The sequence below is a fragment of the Suillus subaureus genome, assembly GCF_016647635.1.
Source record: "Suillus subaureus strain MN1 chromosome Unknown BJ212scaffold_31, whole genome shotgun sequence".
Classification (NCBI taxonomy): domain Eukaryota; kingdom Fungi; phylum Basidiomycota; class Agaricomycetes; order Boletales; family Suillaceae; genus Suillus; species Suillus subaureus.
This window is the reverse complement of record NW_024538587.1, coordinates 251,392-267,835: the sequence shown is the minus strand read 5'-3', so window position 1 is coordinate 267,835 and position 16,444 is coordinate 251,392. Positions and strand designations below refer to the sequence as shown.

Genomic DNA, 16,444 nt, shown 5'->3' with positions numbered 1-16,444 from the left:
ATATTAATGCAGTCGGGCACTTGTTCTACTCACCGGTGGTAAACTGTCACAACACCAGGGCGCTAAAATATGGTCAAGTGGTCAAGTCCACACAGGATGTACTGTTTTGTCTATGCACATTGAAAAAAATGATAGTCTATTTCTTGTGCATACAGCAAGTTCTGTGGCAATATCCCCTTACTTCATAAAGGCGGCTAGTGCGCGTGGTTCTTGTGATGTTCTGATACACGCTTAACGAGGAATATACTGAGGTGATCAACAATGACTTACTCAAGTGCACTGAAATACCATGCATCAAAAATGGAACATGTGTGCAAGCGTAAATTACTCACTCTGGTAGTCGATGGCGTATCCGAAAGTGAAGAGACCCAAGATCGTCCAAACGACTGGGGCAGCGGACGCATTCTTGCCGCTGAAGTATCTAGCTTTAATTCCACCACCAGAAACCGTGGATGCTGAACCCTTGGGCAGTTTTGAGTAGAAGTTGACCAGAGGTGTGAGGCTTGAACCAGAGCCCGACGTCTTGATGGCGGAGAAAAGGAGAGGAGGTCACGCGAGGCGGAGCGCTGTGAGAATTAAAGAACGCACCAAAAGTGATGGAGTGGCAATCTTGGGAGGTACAATGCCCCCCAACTGACGACGAACGAGTGATGCGTACATGGCAAGAACAAATGAGTTGTCGACGTACGTCGGGATAGCCCGGACAAACTTGGTTTTCGTGTTGGAGTGTATTTGGCTGTCAACGGTCACATGACTTAATCACGTGTGTGATTCAAGTCCCCATTCACGTTCAAATTGTCTGTCCAATTGTTCAATCGCTTGCACTCTCTTGATCAAGTCCTTGACATATACCCATCAGAACCTGAAACCGAATAGACGCCACTCGCAAGACTCCTCGTGGTGTCCTTGATACAGAACTCGTGTTAAACATCTACACGTGGGTGTGGACACAAGACAGTTGGTTTAGACGAGTCCGCTTTGGATGCGAACATTTAGTTTCGCCTGGACCATCCACAGCCTCTTGGTATAATAGACCGCGGACCAGCCAAATTCGTCATATCCTCTGACATACTCACCCTTGACTCTGCAAACTCCTCGTCATGCACAGTGAAACTAAACCATTGCTATCTATCACATCCGCGCACCTGCTGTCTGGACTTTTCGCCTTTATCTACGTTGGATCCATTTATACATCCAAGAATACTCGTCTTCGCTTCTCCAAGAGGAAGGTAAACCTTCCTGAAGGACAAGCTAGGCTTAAATTGCAAAATGAGCGATGGAGAGATGATCCGGATGTTATCAAGGCGCGACTACTTGCCGTTACCAGCGCCACTTTGATTTGCTGTTTCATCATATTCGTCGTGATGAAGGGTTTCAACCGCGATGATGAAATTGTAGGTCATTAAGTTACCTCAATGAGGAACGTCTGCCTCACTACCGTATTGTGCAAAACAGCATAACCTTACCGCAAATGCGTGGCTTTACCTTGGGTTCACATGGTCGAACGCACTTCCGCTCCTGATAACTCCGTTGTTATTTTCTGGGCCACTCTATGTCCGATTCCTCGAGAAGGCTCTACCATTCCAAAAGGACTGGGATTTTGAACAAGATGTCGTATTTCGATTTCTCTCAATTGTCGGTCTTCGAAACTATTTTGTTGTGAGTGCGAGTCCTTTGCAAAGTCTTGCTTGCAATCTACCTTGCATTGTAACAGGCTCCGATCACTGAAGAAATCGTGTTTCGCGGTTGTGTTCTCACTGTCTATCACTTGGCAGACGCCTCCAGGATGAAAATGATTTTTCTCAGTCCTTTGGTCTTTGGCGCAGGTATGCGTCGGAGTGATTTGTTGGGCCATGAAAATTCATCATTATGTTCTCGAAATATTTAGCGCACATCCATCACGCTTTTGAAACATACCACAGATATGGCCGTACGGCCATTGCGGCAAAACGTGCAATTATATCTACCAGTACGCACGACCGACCTATTTCCACCAAGCGGCACTAACACTTTACATATAGTTATCCAATTCGCGTACACCAGCATATTCGGATTTTACTGCTGCTATTTGTTTCTTCGTTCCGGATCATTGCTCCCACCCATTGCAGCTCATATGTTCTGCAACATTATGGGTGTACCTCAACCAAGCTATGAAATAGGTTTGATGCCTAATCGAAAGCTATGTAAGCAACTGCCGTTATACTGTCTAATCCAAGCTTAATTGCATTCCTTTTTCTACTTTTAGCCATTTCAGCCGCGTATCTTTTCGGTATCATCGGCTTCGTGGGCATGCTCAAGCCATGGTCATATACGGATAGCAGCTTATACTGGCAGCGGAGCTAGTTTCTTCGAGCCTCCGACCCATGTGCATTGTGTTCAACAGTGATTGCGCGCCTTTCTTCACCTGCGCGAACCTTAACCTACCTGCACCCCACTGGATTGAACATATGTTCTGCGGCTCTTGGTTGGATTTTTCTGTATCTATATTAATAATCACCACCAGCTGTTTATTCCGTATACCATGACGCTCTTCCAATGTGAGCGAAATTAAGCGCCGTCATGATCCATCAAAACCCCATCGACGAAAGTCGGGCCGCGCAAGGACTTGAAGTTGTTGTATTACTGACATGCTACATGTTACTACCTGGACTCCTGTCTCCCATAGGTCCCTTTCCCGGGTTGCATTGCAGCTACAAATACTAAAAGGTCCGACACGGAGGGCGCGTGCTACATATTAAACTACTACCAGTAAGTGAATTGGCATACCGTGTGAATGTAAGTAACGTGAAACAGACACTTCGTAGTTGCTTCGCGGCCTGGATTTGCGATTGCCTTCTCAACATCGAACAATAGATCGAATAGATTTCCTCGCTATTCGCTACCTTGATATATGCACACGGGACTGATCTGAAAAAACAATGTCCCAAAACTCCTGTGATTACCACACTCAAGTTGCGATCTCTAGTCTCGCGGAAGAAATCGGGTTGTTGTATCATGTACATGTTTACAGACTGCACACCACCTTGACTTCAGACTTTGGGAGCAACCCCTTAATTACGTGATCTCGTTCAAGATCGAAAGTTATAGGCGTCTGTAGGCGCATACACACCGTTATGGGAAATGCCGCCGGTAGCTGTCAGCAAATTTATCAAACAATATTTCCAACTTTTCCTTACCAATATCTTACGCCGTTCACATGCCGCACAAACGTGCCAAACGAGCTGTTCGTGAACGAGAGAGATCCCTGAAGTAAGTGTTCGTATTACATATGCCCCTCTAGCCCACTGATGAGTTTCAAATTTAAAGAGGTGACAATTTGCCACCAAAACACCTTGGTAATGAGGAGACGGTGCCAAAGTCTGTAGCTCGCATTCTTAATGCCGAAAAAATCCGCCTCGAATTTAGAGAGAAGAAGCGGAAGATCGATAAGCCCAACGGCGATGAATGCCCTCAGTTGAAACGAAGACGGCTGGCCAATGATGTAAACAACCGGAAGGAGGAGATGCTAAAGATTCAGCCAGGAGAAACTATAGCTCGTTTTAACAAGTGGGTTTCGAACGAATTTGGTTGCGGCGTGTCATCATTAACCTCGCGTGCAGGCGAGTCGAGAGTAGCATGATGCCGCTCATTAGAACAGCGATGCAGCAGTCATCGGCCCAGGTCCGGAAAGTCCAGAAGCGTGAAATTGAGCAGGGAGTCTCCAAGCCTGCTGCACAGGTCACGATGATGATTAATAACGCAAGCCGCGCAGACGTTTCAAATCCATCGCCACCCACTTTGACCAACACGCCCCCTAGCCGCGCGGACGCTTCGAATCTATCACCGCTCATGTTGACCAGCACACCTCAGCGGCAGCCTCATGATAAACCCAAGGAGTTTCGTGTATCTTCAACCTCAGCACCGCGCCGCCTTAACGATATTGCACAAGAACCGCCACGATTTGGTAAACTGCCTCGGGGTGCCCGATCAGACAAAGACTCTTCGAAAGAGAAAGTCGCGGGGATACTGAGTATGGCACAAAAGGCAATGATGGAAGAAGAAAGAGAAAATGTCATTAAACGTTACCGGGAACTTAAAGCCAAGAAGTTGCGTAGTGATTGTAGCGGCGCAAGGGGCGGGTGAGCTAAGTCGATTGCAGTCCTCATCGACTCCGTTTCCGATCTGATGCAACAATTTTGCCTGTTGTTACTGTCCCGTTGAGTGTCCCCTGCCGTGGGTTTGATCCTATGTTGACGCTTACTGAGCTACAGCGTACTCCTCCGAGGAATGCTCGATCTCGTTCGCGTTCTCTAACATAAGGAGATAATTCACGTTTGGTTTTACTGCCAGTACGACGCAGCTTATCCGTTCCATGTCACTCGCTTGAGCAGTGAGATAATAATCCTTCGCAATTCAAGTTCCGCCTCAGCCCTCCAAAGGAAGTCCTTTGTCTCCACCTAGGCGGCGGAGGACCAATTCTCCGAAGCCCTCGGATGACTCTATTTAACTCCCTTTCCGCTATACACGGTCCCGGGTGCTCCTCCATGTACCCCTTCAGGTTATGCGGCGGTTAGTTCTTGCCCTGAGAAATCTTTATCCTTCACCATTCCCCCTTTGGCTTGCATCGTCATGATGAACCCCAGGGCAGGCGCCCGATTGTGTGGTGGGCGCTATGCTGTTGTCAAGATGCCGATAGAGTGTGCCGAGTTTGCAATTAGATTAGTTCTTCCAGATAACTCTATTGTCCCGTCTAATCCCTTATGCGCATGGGCACTGGGTAGTGATGAAACTCAAGTCGGTACTGCGGAGACTCGTGCCCATGAAAACGGCCTCCACCGTGACTCAACCGACTTGCCGCGATGCCTACGTGCGATCACGTTCCGCGCTGAAGACCGAAATTACGAGCTTCCTTCCACCATGCTCAAAAAGAGATTTGCCTCCTTCATCCGCTATATTCGGCGCGATCCTGTGAAAACGGTGATCTGATTTTCCGCACTGGAAGTCCTTTATAATGGACACACGATCAATTGTCCGGAGTTGTCTACTGACACCCTTCCCTGCCCATCCTACCTCGACTCCCGTTGTGGTGGTGAACTGTATCCTCCATGGAGGACGTGGAGAAGCAAGCGGACTGCTCGTCGTTTCGAGGGCCGAGCATTGAGACAGGCGCATATGAAAACCTTAATCGACACAGTGCTTTGCAACCTCCTAACGCACTTCTACTGCCCACAAACATGAAAAGGCCAGATGGAGTATGGGCTGCCTGGTTGGCTGTCTTCGGAGCATTCCTGGCCCTCTTCTGTTCGTTCGGTCACATGAATGCTTTTGGACATACCAGTCGTGGTATTCGGATCATCAGCTTTCTAATTATTCGCAATTCAGTATCTCTTGGATTGGATCCCTTCAGCTATGGACTTTTTTCTTCATGGTAAGTTATATTGGTTAGCCAAGGTCGCTTTTGCTCAATATCACCTGAGACTAGGGAGGACCTATAGGACGCCTTTTTGACGCCTACGGGCCGTCGCCTGTGATGTTTTTTGGAACATTGCTATTAGCTTTCAGCACGTTGATGACAAGCATCTCCACGAAGTATTATGAATTCTTATTGTTCCAAGGCTTCTTCTTTGGTCTTAGCGTTGCATCGCTGTAGGTTACTTCCTGAGCGCTGTGCGTCTACTTCTAATTTTATCGTACAGCTTCTATCCCTCTTTAGCAGCGGTCTCGACTCACTTTGATAAGTACCGTGCATCGGCTCTTGGTATTGCAGCTGCTGGCTCTGGTGTTGGTGAGCAGTCCACTATTGTCTGTCCAATCCGACTGAGCTCGTCTAGGTGGTGTCGTTTATCCCATTATGCTCCGCCAACTCTTCTCGCGCACTGGCTATGCATGGTCGGTTAGAGCATCGACGTTACTTTCTGTGGCATGCTGTGTTGTTGCCCTTGCTACCGTAAAGAAAGAAGGTCGTAAGAAATGCTCCGGATGGATAGATGTCAAGATGTTCAAAGATATGTGCTTCATGTTGCTCGCTACTGGATCCTTCTTTGTCTGCCTCGGTAAGGAAACAAAACCTTTCAAGATGTTACAACTAACAAGAGCAACCAAGGTATATTTACTCCATTCTTCTACATCGTGTGCTATGCCGAGGATCGAGCACTCGTTTCTCAGCATACTGCGGTTTACGTTCTGTCAGTAATGAATGCTGGAGGCGTATTCGGCCGCATCGTTCCCGCGATCCTCTCTGACAAGATGGGGCGATTCAACCTCCTTATACCCGCCTCCTTCTTAGCAGGCCTATCGTGCCTCATCTTTTGGATGCTTGCGAAGACGATGACCGCTGTAATGGGTTTTGCGGCGGTTTATGGTTTTCTATCCGGTGCATTCATATCCGTCATTACTCCATGCGTCGCACAGATATCAGATATCGACGAGATTGGAACTCGAATAGGAGCATTGTATACACTTATATCTGTCCCGTAAGATTGTGGTCGGATTCGTTTGACCTCTGCTCACTGTAGTTCTTTCAGCTCTCTTGTTGGTGGACCCATTGCAGGAGCTCTTATCCAATATCAGGGCGGTTCATACACCGGAATGATTGGGTTATCAGGATCAAGCATCATCTTCGGGTCATTATTTATTCTAGCGTGCAGGCTCAAGATAAACCGAAATATATGTGTAAGAGCATAGCGAGTCGCATGCATCTCATGCAACCCTCGTATCCTTATTTTTCTAAGTTTTACGACTGGGAATTTGCGTTGACGACGGCTTTAATTCTTGTGCTATGTATGGTGTAATTATTATTGTATTTTTATCATAGCGGAATGCACACCTTAGGCGTTATCATGGCAGGGTCGGGTAGTATCTGGCATGCCGCACTTCCTTTCCAATGAATTTGTTGAGGGATATTACGTCTTTGTCTTGCATTAGGGTGTGAACATGTTGTCACAGGGCGACCGAGTAGACCGAGTCATGGACAAGCGTGTCTGATTTCAACCGTACTTTAATTAGCTAATTGTAAATTTCCCCAGACTTGCTAGTGGACACGGCCACACCTACTACGTCCTATCATAGTCCACAACCATGAACATCCAACGCCCAAGCACTGAACGCGATTACGCCCCTATTGCCGACCATGGCTTGTGCGTAGCTTCCTAATGAACAATCATACCCATATTCTGATAAGATCCTAGAATCGGGAATCTGAGGACTGCTGCGCTGGTGAGTTAGGGCGCCAGATCGTGCATAGCCTCCTTGTCGATTCCTGATATTCATGTAGGTCAGTCTTGATGGATCGAGTGAGTGGTTCTAGCTTCAGATCGTTTGGGACAAGAAAGATGTTCTCTTGGAACGTCGGATGGCTTGGACACCGGAGCTTCTGTAGTTTTCCCAAACGAGTTTCATCTAATGCATATCTTGCACAGTTGAGAGTTATTGTGTCCCAAATTTCGACTCCCCATCCATCTTTGCACGCATCTTGGACAAAAACAAGGTTTGGGCTTTATCATGATACTCAGGGGGTTTCCCTGATTGTTAATGGGGCTTACGGTAGGGCGGCCATTTCTCCATTACACCAACGGTTCCTTTCAGCACCAGGCAGAACTACTTGCCGAGCTCAAACGTGCTACAGACTAAGTATGTTTATCTCCTTATCCATATGCGAATCATAGCTGAACATGGGCAGGTTTCTCAACGAGAAGGGCGTAGTTAGTGTCACCGGTATGTCTCCCATGTCAATTGCACCAACAATTACAGGATTTTATCGCATACATCCAGACTTCCTTCCTCGCCAAGAAAATGGCAAATCTACGCATCCGTTACTGTTTTGGCTCATCAGACGTGTCGAGGTGAGCTGCTCTCCTCTACAACATCCCACTCAGGCTTTCTATCACAATATTTACTCGTTAGGTGGTCCGCGGCACCGTCCCGCTGCGCGTTGAATGCGCTCCCGCCTTCAATTATGCCCGAGACCCCCACGCCACCCAAATCGTCCCCGACGATACCATCCCGCTCCAATTTTCCAAACAAAACAAAGTTGTCTTCACTTCAAGGCCCGCCGCATCTCCATATCTTGCGAGTGGCGCAAGCCCGCAGAGCACGTCGCATAGCCCGCTCACGCTCGATTTGCGATTCCTTCCCGAGTCTTTGCTTGACAATGTACCTGTGCCTGAGGTGTCTTTAGAGACCCTAGATCTCAGTGCAAAGGGTCACCTGGGCTTGGCCGCACAGACGGAGTTGACGCTCGTAGAGGGTCAGCGGGTGACGTTTGTGTTGCGGATTGCGCCTGAGCATAAAGGTGATGGTGGGTCTAGTCATAGTGTAGATGAAGAGAAAGCAGAGCTACTAGGAGTTGATTATCAGAGTGAGCACTTCTAACTATCGCATATTAGATTGACAGTCATGGTAAGTAGAGCTGATGGTGGGCGCACAGAAGATGAGGTCAAAGGATGATCCGGTTATGACCAGCGTACGTTTTGGTGACTGTTAATCTTTCAGCTTGCTGACGCTCCCCTTCTAGGAACTCCTGGACCACCTGTTCCTCGTACGTTCCCTTGCTTGGATGCCGTTTAGTTTCTGTTTTCACTGCTCATTTGTGCTTGCAGTCTACCAATAATTACTGGAACTCTTGGATCAGGAAATCCACCTACCAGGGTTCGTGGAAGGAGGCCGTGCACCGAAGTGCATTGGCGCTAAAGTTGCTCATCTATGAACCCACTGGTACGTGTTCCGTCTTGTTGGGAGGTCTAGTCTCTGTATTTGAGTGCTAACATCACTTCTGCTTACTTCTGTGTGTAGGCGCCATTGTCGCAAGTCCGACATTCAGCTTACCCGAATACATCGGTGGGACTAGAAATTGGTGCGCTTGTCCTTCACTTACTTCGATTTCCTCACTAACATACAATATATAGGGACTACCGGTATGCGTTCATCCAGTATTCCTCATAATCCGGTGATTTATGTCGTACTACTCATGCAGGGCCTCCTGGATTCGTGACTCTTCGTTCACGCTATACGCTCTGATTAGACTCGGGTTCACGCAGGAGGCGAATGGGATGTCTCTTCCCTGCATGCCGCCCTCAGCACGCGCTAACCCTGTTAACCAACAGCATATATGGACTTCATCTTTGAGCGGCTGAAGAACAAGAACCCAGATGGTTCCTTACAGATTATGTGCGTTTCTGAGCTCTCTCAGATTGCTTCGCAGGCTGATTGTACATGAAGGTACACGATCCATGGTATATCTAATATGATGCGATTCACAAGGTAACTCTGATCGTCCTTCTGTAGGTGGCAAAGATCTGGAGGAGATAGAGCTTCTCCATCTTGATGGACACAAAGGTTCTAAGCCTGTTCGGTCCGTCTCGCCTACAATCTACGCAACACTCGTGATCTGACTAATACCAAAAGTATTGGCAATGGTGCAGCCGACCATGTCCAACTGGTGCGTATTGCTTGTAGTTGCAGTACTCGGAAGCTGATCTGGCTGACAGGACATTTACGGTGAATTGTAAGTCCCACCTATGCTCCTTGGTTTGTTAGTACTGATTATGGCGAAGGATGGATTGTATTTACCTGGGACAGAAGGTGTGCTCCTAGGCCAATTCAAAACAAGTCCATCTAATATCGTTTACTCTCAGTTCGGCAGACCATTGGTGAGTCTTGTCTAATACCCTTTGTGGTATCAACATCTCAATTACCCTGGAAGTCATATGACACATGGTGAGTATCACGACCAGGCCATGAGCGGCCATACTGACTAGGTTACACTCAATCGAAGGGTATTGGTTCGGGAACTGTGAGTTGTTCAGGTTGATGGTTGCACACGGCTGCTGATTTCGCTCTCACTCAGTGTAGACTGTGCGTCTTCTATGATCTCTATTTTCCGACGCACAACCAATACTTTGTAGTCGTTGTTGCAAACTACAAGAAACCTGACTTGTGCGTCTCATATTATTTCTCTGATTATCCGATGACTCAAACCGTATTGCAGATCCATATGGTCAGTACGCGTCAAGCAGGAGTGTTTTGAGGCTAAGTGTCAATGTCCATATCGCAGGGAAGTCCGGGGCAGGAGCGCCATTTCACTGTGTGTATTCTTAATGCTACCTGGAAAAGTTGGTGCTGATTCATACTTTTGTTGTCAGTACTCGAAGGTGAGTTCTAACTATTGGACTGGACAATAATTGAGATGGCATGTGGAAGATCATGCTCTGGTATGTTGCCCTGCCTTGGAATTGACACATCAATGTTGATTGGATATGCAGGGTTGCAATTGATAGAGGTACAAGTCACGGACCACACTAATGCACTCACACACGTTGATGAACACGCACTCGCATAGGCCTTCGGCTGGCGGACAAGCGTTCTCTCCCTTGTCCCCACCGCCTACAGTGGCTTGCCGCACGCGACGACCTTTATGAAGAGATCATGCACAAGGCGTGGAACAAGGACATACGGGTCTTCGGGCAGAGTTATGAAGAGACAGACGTGCTTGATTCGTCGGTGCTCATTATGCCCCTCGTGTTCTTCATGACGCCGGTATGTTTCTACCCTTATACCTGTCTGTTCAGGGATCGCTAATATGTCCGCAAAGTCTGATGCACGGTTTGTGAGCACACTCAAGCAGATTCTTAGGACGCCTGAAAGGGGAGGATTGACCTCTAATGCGAGTTCCACCTCAATTTCACAATTAACATGCTGACTGTGGACCAGAACCTCGTCTACCGGTATGATGTGAACAAATCTGATGATGGCGTAGGAGGTGAGGAAGGCACGTTCTGTCTCTGTACCCTGTGGTGCGTTGAGGCTTTAACTCGTGCCGGTGAGTACGAGAGGCCCCTTTTGCAGCGTGCAGTGGCGATGTTTGAGGTATGTCCTATTTTTCTCGAACCTATCAGGTTCAATGATACTGAATGGATGAAGGACTTCCTGTTGTATTTGAATCACGTGGGCTTGTGTAGTGAGGAAATCTCGGAGTCAGGCGAGGCGTATGTGAAATTCTATTTTTCTTTGAGCTGTGGAGCCTAAAATCCCGCTACCAAGGCTTGGAAATGCCGTCCAGGGTTTCACGTACGTTCTCGTTTATTCATTTTGACTTGTGTTAACATTTTTGTTTAGCCATGTGACCCTCATTTCCGCGGCATACAATCTTTCGAGGACTCTGGCAAATCAACGATCCGTATAAATCCCTGAGAGCAGCATAAAAGAATTCTAAACTTCCTGCGTAGATCAGCCTGTCGAAACGCAATATTGTTGTAATTGTAACTCTAAAGTTGTTGTACTTGTAGCTGCTTTGTCATCAATGGATCGGATCATAAGATGCGGAGCTCGAGCCAGGAGGAGCGGTTATCTTCATTTGTGCAGGGAGATCGAAGCACACCTTGAAAATTGCATATTGCATCGGGCCTGCAGTTCTAATCCCTTGAAACTGCCGCTGGTAACTGTTCTTTGTCCAGAAGAGAGATTCCACAAATGCGTAGAGATACGAATATTAGAGCTAAGTGCAGAAGCGCAGTTAGGTAGACTCCGATTATAAAGAACGACAGAGGATGAAACAACGAAATGTGCGAATGAGAAGTTAATGCTAATGAACACTTGGTTTTGAGGGTAGAGGTGATATCATAGGATATGACACAAAGACTTCTTCCTATACTCCAGCGGCATGCGCAATCAAAAAGTTTCCTCTTCATCGACGGGAGCATTCTCAGGAACTTCGAAACCATCCTGCTCAGGCCGGTGAGTTTCGGATAAGCTAAAGAAAGATGAAGATGATTATAAAGGTGGTGCCTACCTCTGTTGAGTAGAGGATCTTTTGAATCTCTTTAAGGTTATCATCTTCCTTGCCTTGGCTCTCCAGTGTCTCTGATTGTTGCTGAACGAGGATCTCGATATCCCGAAGCTGTACAAACGTCAAATTGTGCGTCTGATAGGGATGGTGCCGACATACCTTTGCAAAATAGAAGTCCCTTTCCTTCTCCAAGCCTTCCATATGCGTCGACATTTCGCGGAGCTGGGTCTGCAATGCCTGCATGGCTTCATTGGGTTGCGTAGAGCCTGCCCGATGTCCGCTGATAGGTGTCTTTCCACCGGATCGACCAACCCCCAGAACGGTACTGGCGCTGCGCGCCCCCGTCGAAAGCGGAGCAATGGTCGCTGGCGGTTCAGCTGGTGCACCACGTCTACGTCCAACTGCGTCATATCCCTGTCCGCCGTAATTGGAATCCCAGAATCGCTTCATCCATTGCAAGAACTCTAGATTGTCCCTGATGATGCGTACATGATCAGTATCAGGGTAACGACATTGCAGGCTCCATAAATCAACGCACTGCATCTTGCATTTGACAAGCTTCTCGATGGGTATAGGCTACATTAGAAGAGCGAAAAATAAGTTTAATTGACGCGTGGACGGGATGAAAAACACGCCTTATCGATTTTTTTTGCTTTGAAGACGTTCTGCATGACTTTGAAATTGGCGACGAATTCGTACTCGTGCTTTGCGTTCATCTTAACTCGCGCCATTGGAAGATCGCCTGCAAAAGAGCTTTAGAGATCATGACAAGCCGACCTCCAAGGTGATCTGGTTGAGGTTGATGATGAGGCTTGCACGAACCATAGATGGAGTCAAGGATTTGACAGTAGGCTCCGCCGGTACCGCATTGTTCAATCTTGGTATAGTTCAGTTGCAGAAGCTCGTTCAACCAAGCTAGCAGATCTGAGCGCGAAACAGCCATCATAATTGAATGCAGAAATGTTCAGTGAGTGGAGGAAGCAAAAAGCGTGCAAAGGTTACGAAATCGTCCCAAGGACAAAAACGTGTGGCTTCGATTCTTGGATTCCTCTGTCTTCTTTCTTCAGTGCCACACATTGCTCTTGCTCTTGATCACGACCGCTCGTCCTCCTGGGTGATCTTCCTTCCAGATCCATCATCGCAGCGGTAACAGTTTGTTCAGGTGAATTCAACCCTAAATTATTATTCCACTGTTACTTTCTGACCTCGGAATCCGGAACTAGGTTTGACACTTCCCCTTGGGCCTTAGACCATCCTCCTAAGGGCACTATATTTTAAATTTCAACCGCCGTGTCGTACGTAAATTCTAGTATGGAGGTGGAGCTGGCTAGCTGACATGTATACATGCGACTTCAACGTTTGTCGTGATTGGCAGTTGTTCGTTTCTGGCATTTGATGTCAAATATAACAACAATGGCGTTGCCTCCTGAAGCATGTCATCGAATCGTCCATTGGACACGTCGATGCGATCTCACTGCACTGTGCCTGACCAGCAAGTCTCTTCAGAAATCTGCAGAGATCAAGCTATACGAGGTTATCATGTCCGGTGACATCAACGTCATTTTTCGAGCGTGCGAGAGTATCGTATCGCAGGAGCGTCTGGGCCCATACGTCCGCTCCTTTTATCTCTACCAGAATGCAAGGCGCACTCAAACAGAGCTGCCTACTCGTTTTTGGAACATGATACAGAAAGCGCTTTGGAAAATGCGTTGTCTGGACGTGCTCTACATTGATGATCCAGCCCGTGCTAATACTTGGATATTGAGTGACATCCCAAAAATTCCGTTTCAGCTCCGAGAAGCAAACTTTCGCCTCCCGTGGAATCGACACATCATAAAGTTCCTGGAGAGCCAGAACAAGCTTAGGCAATTCCAATTCTCAGGTGGTATAGATGAAGATGCTCCACAATTTGAAGATGGTAGCTTGCCTGACCTGTGTACCTTCGATGGGCACCTCGCTTCAGCCATGCAGCTACTTTCTCTTCCTTGCGGCCTTCGCCATCTTCGCATACCTTTGGATAGAAGCACTAACAAGCAACTTTTGGATTTTATTCCCAATCTCACCGCCCTCTCGCGAACTCTCCGCTCACTGAATATCATTCATATGCCCGAGGAATTGTCGGTGGAAGCGATCAAGCTCATCTCATTTGTGTGCCCTGACCTTCATTATGTTGGAATCATCCAATTACCAATGACTTTTCCCCACGTAAGTCGAGTTCTTTACCTATTTCATATAGCTTATCTTTATATCATTACCTTAAGCGCAGCATGATTCATGACGCTCTTTTGGCTATGCATAACCTACGAGATCTCGAAGTCGATGTATCTCGATGGTCGCCTCTGCCCAATACAGGTTCACTACAACGCATGCTTGCAACTGAACTCCATACATACTGCCCTTCTATAGAGCACATCATTTTCCGCACAGGAAGCAGCCGAATATTGTGGTATTTTGACGGAAATGAGTGGAATGTTCGTTCAGAAAACGGACAGCATCTGCTCGTCGATGGACTATGGAAGAGTAGATGATGTACTGCAGCATACTTGCAGTTGAAATCAACTTACGTGACGAAATAGTGTAATCATCAAGTGAGTTTATCGCCATAGTGCTGTTTTACATGCATGTTTACATGACCCAGCCACGCTGATACACACCCGACGGATGTATTATAGAAATGCTTGCGAAACACACGCTATGCTTATGTATTCAACCTGAATTGGTAGGGAGTTGTCACCTCCGAGTCAGAACGTTCTTCATAGGATGCGGCATTTCCAGGGCGCCTGAATCGAATTGATTACGAGTACGCAGGAAACAACGTGGCCTGGGCCTAAATCTGTTCAAACCGAGTTAGCTTTTGCCGCATACGTCTAGCCCCTCATTGCGCCCCTTGATCGCCTTTGCACGGGGAATTCATAATACTGACAAGATTCCCGTTTCACGGTCTAGTCAACCTGCATCATGGCTCGGTAATATCCGTGCCAACACTAAGCTACTGTGGCAATACCGGCATTCACGAGAGTGATATAAACCTTGACTCGCAACAAACTTTCATCCAAGCAAAAAGTGACTTCTTATGCAGTACCAGCGTACCAACTCTAATTCATCGATGGCATACTCGGATAGGTCATCAAATTCTTCTGCATCGTCACCTCCTCCTCAGCTTGTTGCATTACCGTCCATGAGGCACTCTCTGGCGGCTCTGCCAACTATGTCTGCTGTGCCACACGACATGATACATTATTCGAATTCAGGATCACATAGTAGAGCGAAGGTGAGATCCTGAGACGTGCCTTGCGCAGTGCACAGCTGACACGGTCTCAATAGATGGAGTATGCTATACAAAAGCAGAGGCAACACACGAAACCCTTTGCAGCGCTCGACGTACGCTTAGCCCATCATTCATCTTACAGATTTTAACACATGTTCCCTCAGGCACACGATATGAGACGTACACCCAGTCCGTCGTGCGAAGATGGGCACATTACTGTCCGAAGACAACCCAATACCAGACGTTAGACCACGATGTGACAGTGTAAATCATCATCATGATCCATTCCACGCCCACGCTGATTATGACTATCGCCTTAGACACACGGCCTCTAATTTGGTCACTTGTTGTTGCGTTGCCACCGCAGGACGGAATGGCTATGTGTGGGACGATACCCAAGCTATTATAACATCGGACGTTAATTATTGCTATTCGCGATCGAGGGAGAAGCCCGAGATTAAAACAAAAGTACTGCGGGTTCATCAGCACATTCTAATGTATCTATACTTCACATATATATGATATATGGCTGTTCGTTACAGTATGGGTAGTATCACAAGCCAGTCCAGTTAGGGTTTATGTAACGTTTACTGTCTGTTGTCAATGGGAAGGTTCTCACTCCACAACCTGGAAGAGGCCAATGCGAAGTCAGCAGACAGCGGTGCGCCGGGAAACTTTGAAGTGCGATCTCAGCGGCGCAAGATCGTGTCCAGTCTTGGCGGCGTTACATATCATTGTAAGTGAATCATCAACTCGTTGACTCCGGAGTTCGCCTGGGCGGCAGATCCGAGAGCCAATAGAATAAGTAAGAGGTTTCATGAAGTCTTGGTCATTAAACTGAGGAATTTCATTCGATCCTTGCTAATACCGTCGGGCGTTCATGATGCATCATCATTGGAGGAGCGCCACTTCCGATGGACGGAACAAGTTTTTGGGGTGCACTGTACGACAACAGTTTTTTACGGTAGTCCCCTGTGGCTACAGCACAGGTCCTGCAGGTAAAATTGTCCGAAACGTGTAAGAGGTACGTTTTGTGTGTGGTGCTGGTATTATGTGGCAGTCGATTTACATATCTCAAACTAAAGTGGGCGCAGGCTGGAAGTGCCTGCCGCAAAAATATTTAAGCTGGCCGCAAGACGCGTTTCCTATCCAGGCCGAATCTGGGGTATGGAGTTGAGGTGAGGGGCTGGTCTCGTCTTCGGCTACTAGTCTGACAAGTAAGCCCATTAAGTGAATAGGAGTATAGACCAGACCTAGGCCAGTGCAGCGCGGTGAAGTAGCTACAAAGGAAATTTAGATCCAGGCGGTGTTTGATTGGACCGGACAGTGTCGCCGTAGACATCAAACCCTGATCACTGAAACAGCGAAACTTGATGAATCGATCGATGCGGCAAGTGGGGAAAGTTGATGCCGGC

The 16,444-nt window shown here is 47.4% G+C and overlaps 8 protein-coding genes across 8 annotated transcripts; 6 read left to right on the top strand and 2 right to left on the bottom strand.

The window, feature by feature from the left end:
• Positions 1 to 84: 84 nt before the first annotated feature.
• BJ212DRAFT_574160 (mitochondrial F1-F0 ATP synthase subunit F of fungi-domain-containing protein) lies at positions 85 to 764 on the bottom strand. The gene is made up of 4 exons (XM_041343552.1): positions 589 to 764; positions 333 to 522; positions 271 to 279; positions 85 to 220 (listed from the first exon to the last, which is right to left on the bottom strand). The coding sequence occupies exons 1-4, from the start codon at positions 658 to 660 to the stop codon at positions 195 to 197; spliced, it is 297 nt and encodes a 98-aa protein (XP_041189680.1). The 5' UTR covers positions 661 to 764; the 3' UTR covers positions 85 to 194.
• Positions 765 to 1,005: 241 nt separating this feature from the next.
• BJ212DRAFT_574138 (CAAX protease self-immunity-domain-containing protein) lies at positions 1,006 to 2,521 on the top strand. Its single transcript, XM_041343551.1, has 6 exons — positions 1,006 to 1,394; positions 1,456 to 1,659; positions 1,715 to 1,826; positions 1,889 to 1,969; positions 2,022 to 2,183; positions 2,246 to 2,521. Exons 1-6 carry the CDS (start codon positions 1,101 to 1,103, stop codon positions 2,341 to 2,343), a joined length of 951 nt encoding a protein of 316 aa, XP_041189679.1. The 5' UTR covers positions 1,006 to 1,100; the 3' UTR covers positions 2,344 to 2,521.
• Positions 2,522 to 3,196: 675 nt separating this feature from the next.
• On the top strand, positions 3,197 to 4,122 carry BJ212DRAFT_1278598 (uncharacterized protein; the record flags this gene model as incomplete). Its single annotated transcript, XM_041331441.1, has 3 exons — positions 3,197 to 3,249; positions 3,307 to 3,546; positions 3,600 to 4,122. 3 exons carry the CDS (start codon positions 3,197 to 3,199, stop codon positions 4,120 to 4,122), a joined length of 816 nt encoding a protein of 271 aa, XP_041189678.1.
• Positions 4,123 to 4,833: 711 nt separating this feature from the next.
• Positions 4,834 to 6,885, top strand: BJ212DRAFT_1525949 (MFS general substrate transporter). The gene is made up of 6 exons (XM_041341734.1): positions 4,834 to 5,407; positions 5,462 to 5,625; positions 5,676 to 5,764; positions 5,811 to 6,032; positions 6,083 to 6,452; positions 6,504 to 6,885. Exons 1-6 carry the CDS (start codon positions 5,234 to 5,236, stop codon positions 6,661 to 6,663), a joined length of 1,179 nt encoding a protein of 392 aa, XP_041189677.1. The 5' UTR covers positions 4,834 to 5,233; the 3' UTR covers positions 6,664 to 6,885.
• A 171-nt stretch (positions 6,886 to 7,056) lies between these two features.
• BJ212DRAFT_1484024 (glycoside hydrolase family 15 protein) lies at positions 7,057 to 11,158 on the top strand (the record flags this gene model as incomplete). The annotated part of the gene is made up of 34 exons (XM_041340723.1): positions 7,057 to 7,115; positions 7,167 to 7,194; positions 7,253 to 7,271; positions 7,398 to 7,465; positions 7,526 to 7,608; positions 7,658 to 7,692; positions 7,750 to 7,820; positions 7,882 to 8,335; positions 8,385 to 8,440; positions 8,492 to 8,515; positions 8,577 to 8,691; positions 8,770 to 8,814; positions 8,883 to 8,891; positions 9,081 to 9,144; positions 9,196 to 9,209; positions 9,262 to 9,328; positions 9,382 to 9,415; positions 9,465 to 9,481; positions 9,531 to 9,558; positions 9,612 to 9,626; positions 9,680 to 9,693; positions 9,752 to 9,769; positions 9,824 to 9,831; positions 9,882 to 9,912; positions 9,965 to 9,977; positions 10,031 to 10,060; positions 10,119 to 10,127; positions 10,177 to 10,187; positions 10,239 to 10,255; positions 10,316 to 10,512; positions 10,687 to 10,842; positions 10,897 to 10,961; positions 11,017 to 11,043; positions 11,092 to 11,158. 34 exons carry the CDS (start codon positions 7,057 to 7,059, stop codon positions 11,156 to 11,158), a joined length of 1,968 nt encoding a protein of 655 aa, XP_041189676.1.
• A 418-nt stretch (positions 11,159 to 11,576) lies between these two features.
• Positions 11,577 to 12,923, bottom strand: BJ212DRAFT_573915 (microtubule binding protein). The gene is made up of 6 exons (XM_041343549.1): positions 12,584 to 12,923; positions 12,397 to 12,503; positions 12,303 to 12,337; positions 11,921 to 12,236; positions 11,765 to 11,872; positions 11,577 to 11,697 (listed from the first exon to the last, which is right to left on the bottom strand). Exons 1-6 carry the CDS (start codon positions 12,705 to 12,707, stop codon positions 11,644 to 11,646), a joined length of 744 nt encoding a protein of 247 aa, XP_041189675.1. The 5' UTR covers positions 12,708 to 12,923; the 3' UTR covers positions 11,577 to 11,643.
• Positions 12,924 to 13,156: 233 nt separating this feature from the next.
• BJ212DRAFT_1278610 (uncharacterized protein) lies at positions 13,157 to 14,289 on the top strand (the record flags this gene model as incomplete). Its single annotated transcript, XM_041331442.1, has 2 exons — positions 13,157 to 13,966; positions 14,023 to 14,289. The coding sequence occupies 2 exons, from the start codon at positions 13,157 to 13,159 to the stop codon at positions 14,287 to 14,289; spliced, it is 1,077 nt and encodes a 358-aa protein (XP_041189674.1).
• Positions 14,290 to 14,632: 343 nt separating this feature from the next.
• Positions 14,633 to 15,226, top strand: BJ212DRAFT_573993 (uncharacterized protein). Its single transcript, XM_041343550.1, has 2 exons — positions 14,633 to 15,032; positions 15,086 to 15,226. The coding sequence occupies exons 1-2, from the start codon at positions 14,835 to 14,837 to the stop codon at positions 15,176 to 15,178; spliced, it is 291 nt and encodes a 96-aa protein (XP_041189673.1). The 5' UTR covers positions 14,633 to 14,834; the 3' UTR covers positions 15,179 to 15,226.
• Positions 15,227 to 16,444: the final 1,218 nt, after the last annotated feature.

Excerpts from the sequence above, each read along its gene's own strand:
- BJ212DRAFT_574138 (XM_041343551.1), top strand. The coding sequence starts at position 1,101 with ATGCACAGTGAAACTAAACCATTGCTATCTATCACATCCGCGCACCTG. Across the intron at positions 1,395-1,455 it reads TCAACCGCGATGATGAAATT|CATAACCTTACCGCAAATGC; the intron begins GTAGGTCATTAA and ends TGTGCAAAACAG. Across the intron at positions 1,827-1,888 it reads TCCTTTGGTCTTTGGCGCAG|CGCACATCCATCACGCTTTT; the intron begins GTATGCGTCGGA and ends CGAAATATTTAG.
- BJ212DRAFT_573915 (XM_041343549.1), bottom strand. The coding sequence starts at position 12,707 with ATGATGGCTGTTTCGCGCTCAGATCTGCTAGCTTGGTTGAACGAGCTT. Across the intron at positions 12,504-12,583 it reads AATCCTTGACTCCATCTATG|GCGATCTTCCAATGGCGCGA; the intron begins GTTCGTGCAAGC and ends GCTCTTTTGCAG. Across the intron at positions 12,338-12,396 it reads AAGCAAAAAAAATCGATAAG|CCTATACCCATCGAGAAGCT; the intron begins GCGTGTTTTTCA and ends CTTCTAATGTAG.
- BJ212DRAFT_1525949 (XM_041341734.1), top strand. The coding sequence starts at position 5,234 with ATGGGCTGCCTGGTTGGCTGTCTTCGGAGCATTCCTGGCCCTCTTCTG. Across the intron at positions 5,765-5,810 it reads AGCTGCTGGCTCTGGTGTTG|GTGGTGTCGTTTATCCCATT; the intron begins GTGAGCAGTCCA and ends GAGCTCGTCTAG. Across the intron at positions 6,453-6,503 it reads TATACACTTATATCTGTCCC|CTCTCTTGTTGGTGGACCCA; the intron begins GTAAGATTGTGG and ends TAGTTCTTTCAG.
- BJ212DRAFT_574160 (XM_041343552.1), bottom strand. The coding sequence starts at position 660 with ATGTACGCATCACTCGTTCGTCGTCAGTTGGGGGGCATTGTACCTCCC. Across the intron at positions 523-588 it reads TTGCCACTCCATCACTTTTG|ACGTCGGGCTCTGGTTCAAG; the intron begins GTGCGTTCTTTA and ends TCCGCCATCAAG.
- BJ212DRAFT_573993 (XM_041343550.1), top strand. The coding sequence starts at position 14,835 with ATGCAGTACCAGCGTACCAACTCTAATTCATCGATGGCATACTCGGAT. Across the intron at positions 15,033-15,085 it reads GATCACATAGTAGAGCGAAG|ATGGAGTATGCTATACAAAA; the intron begins GTGAGATCCTGA and ends CGGTCTCAATAG.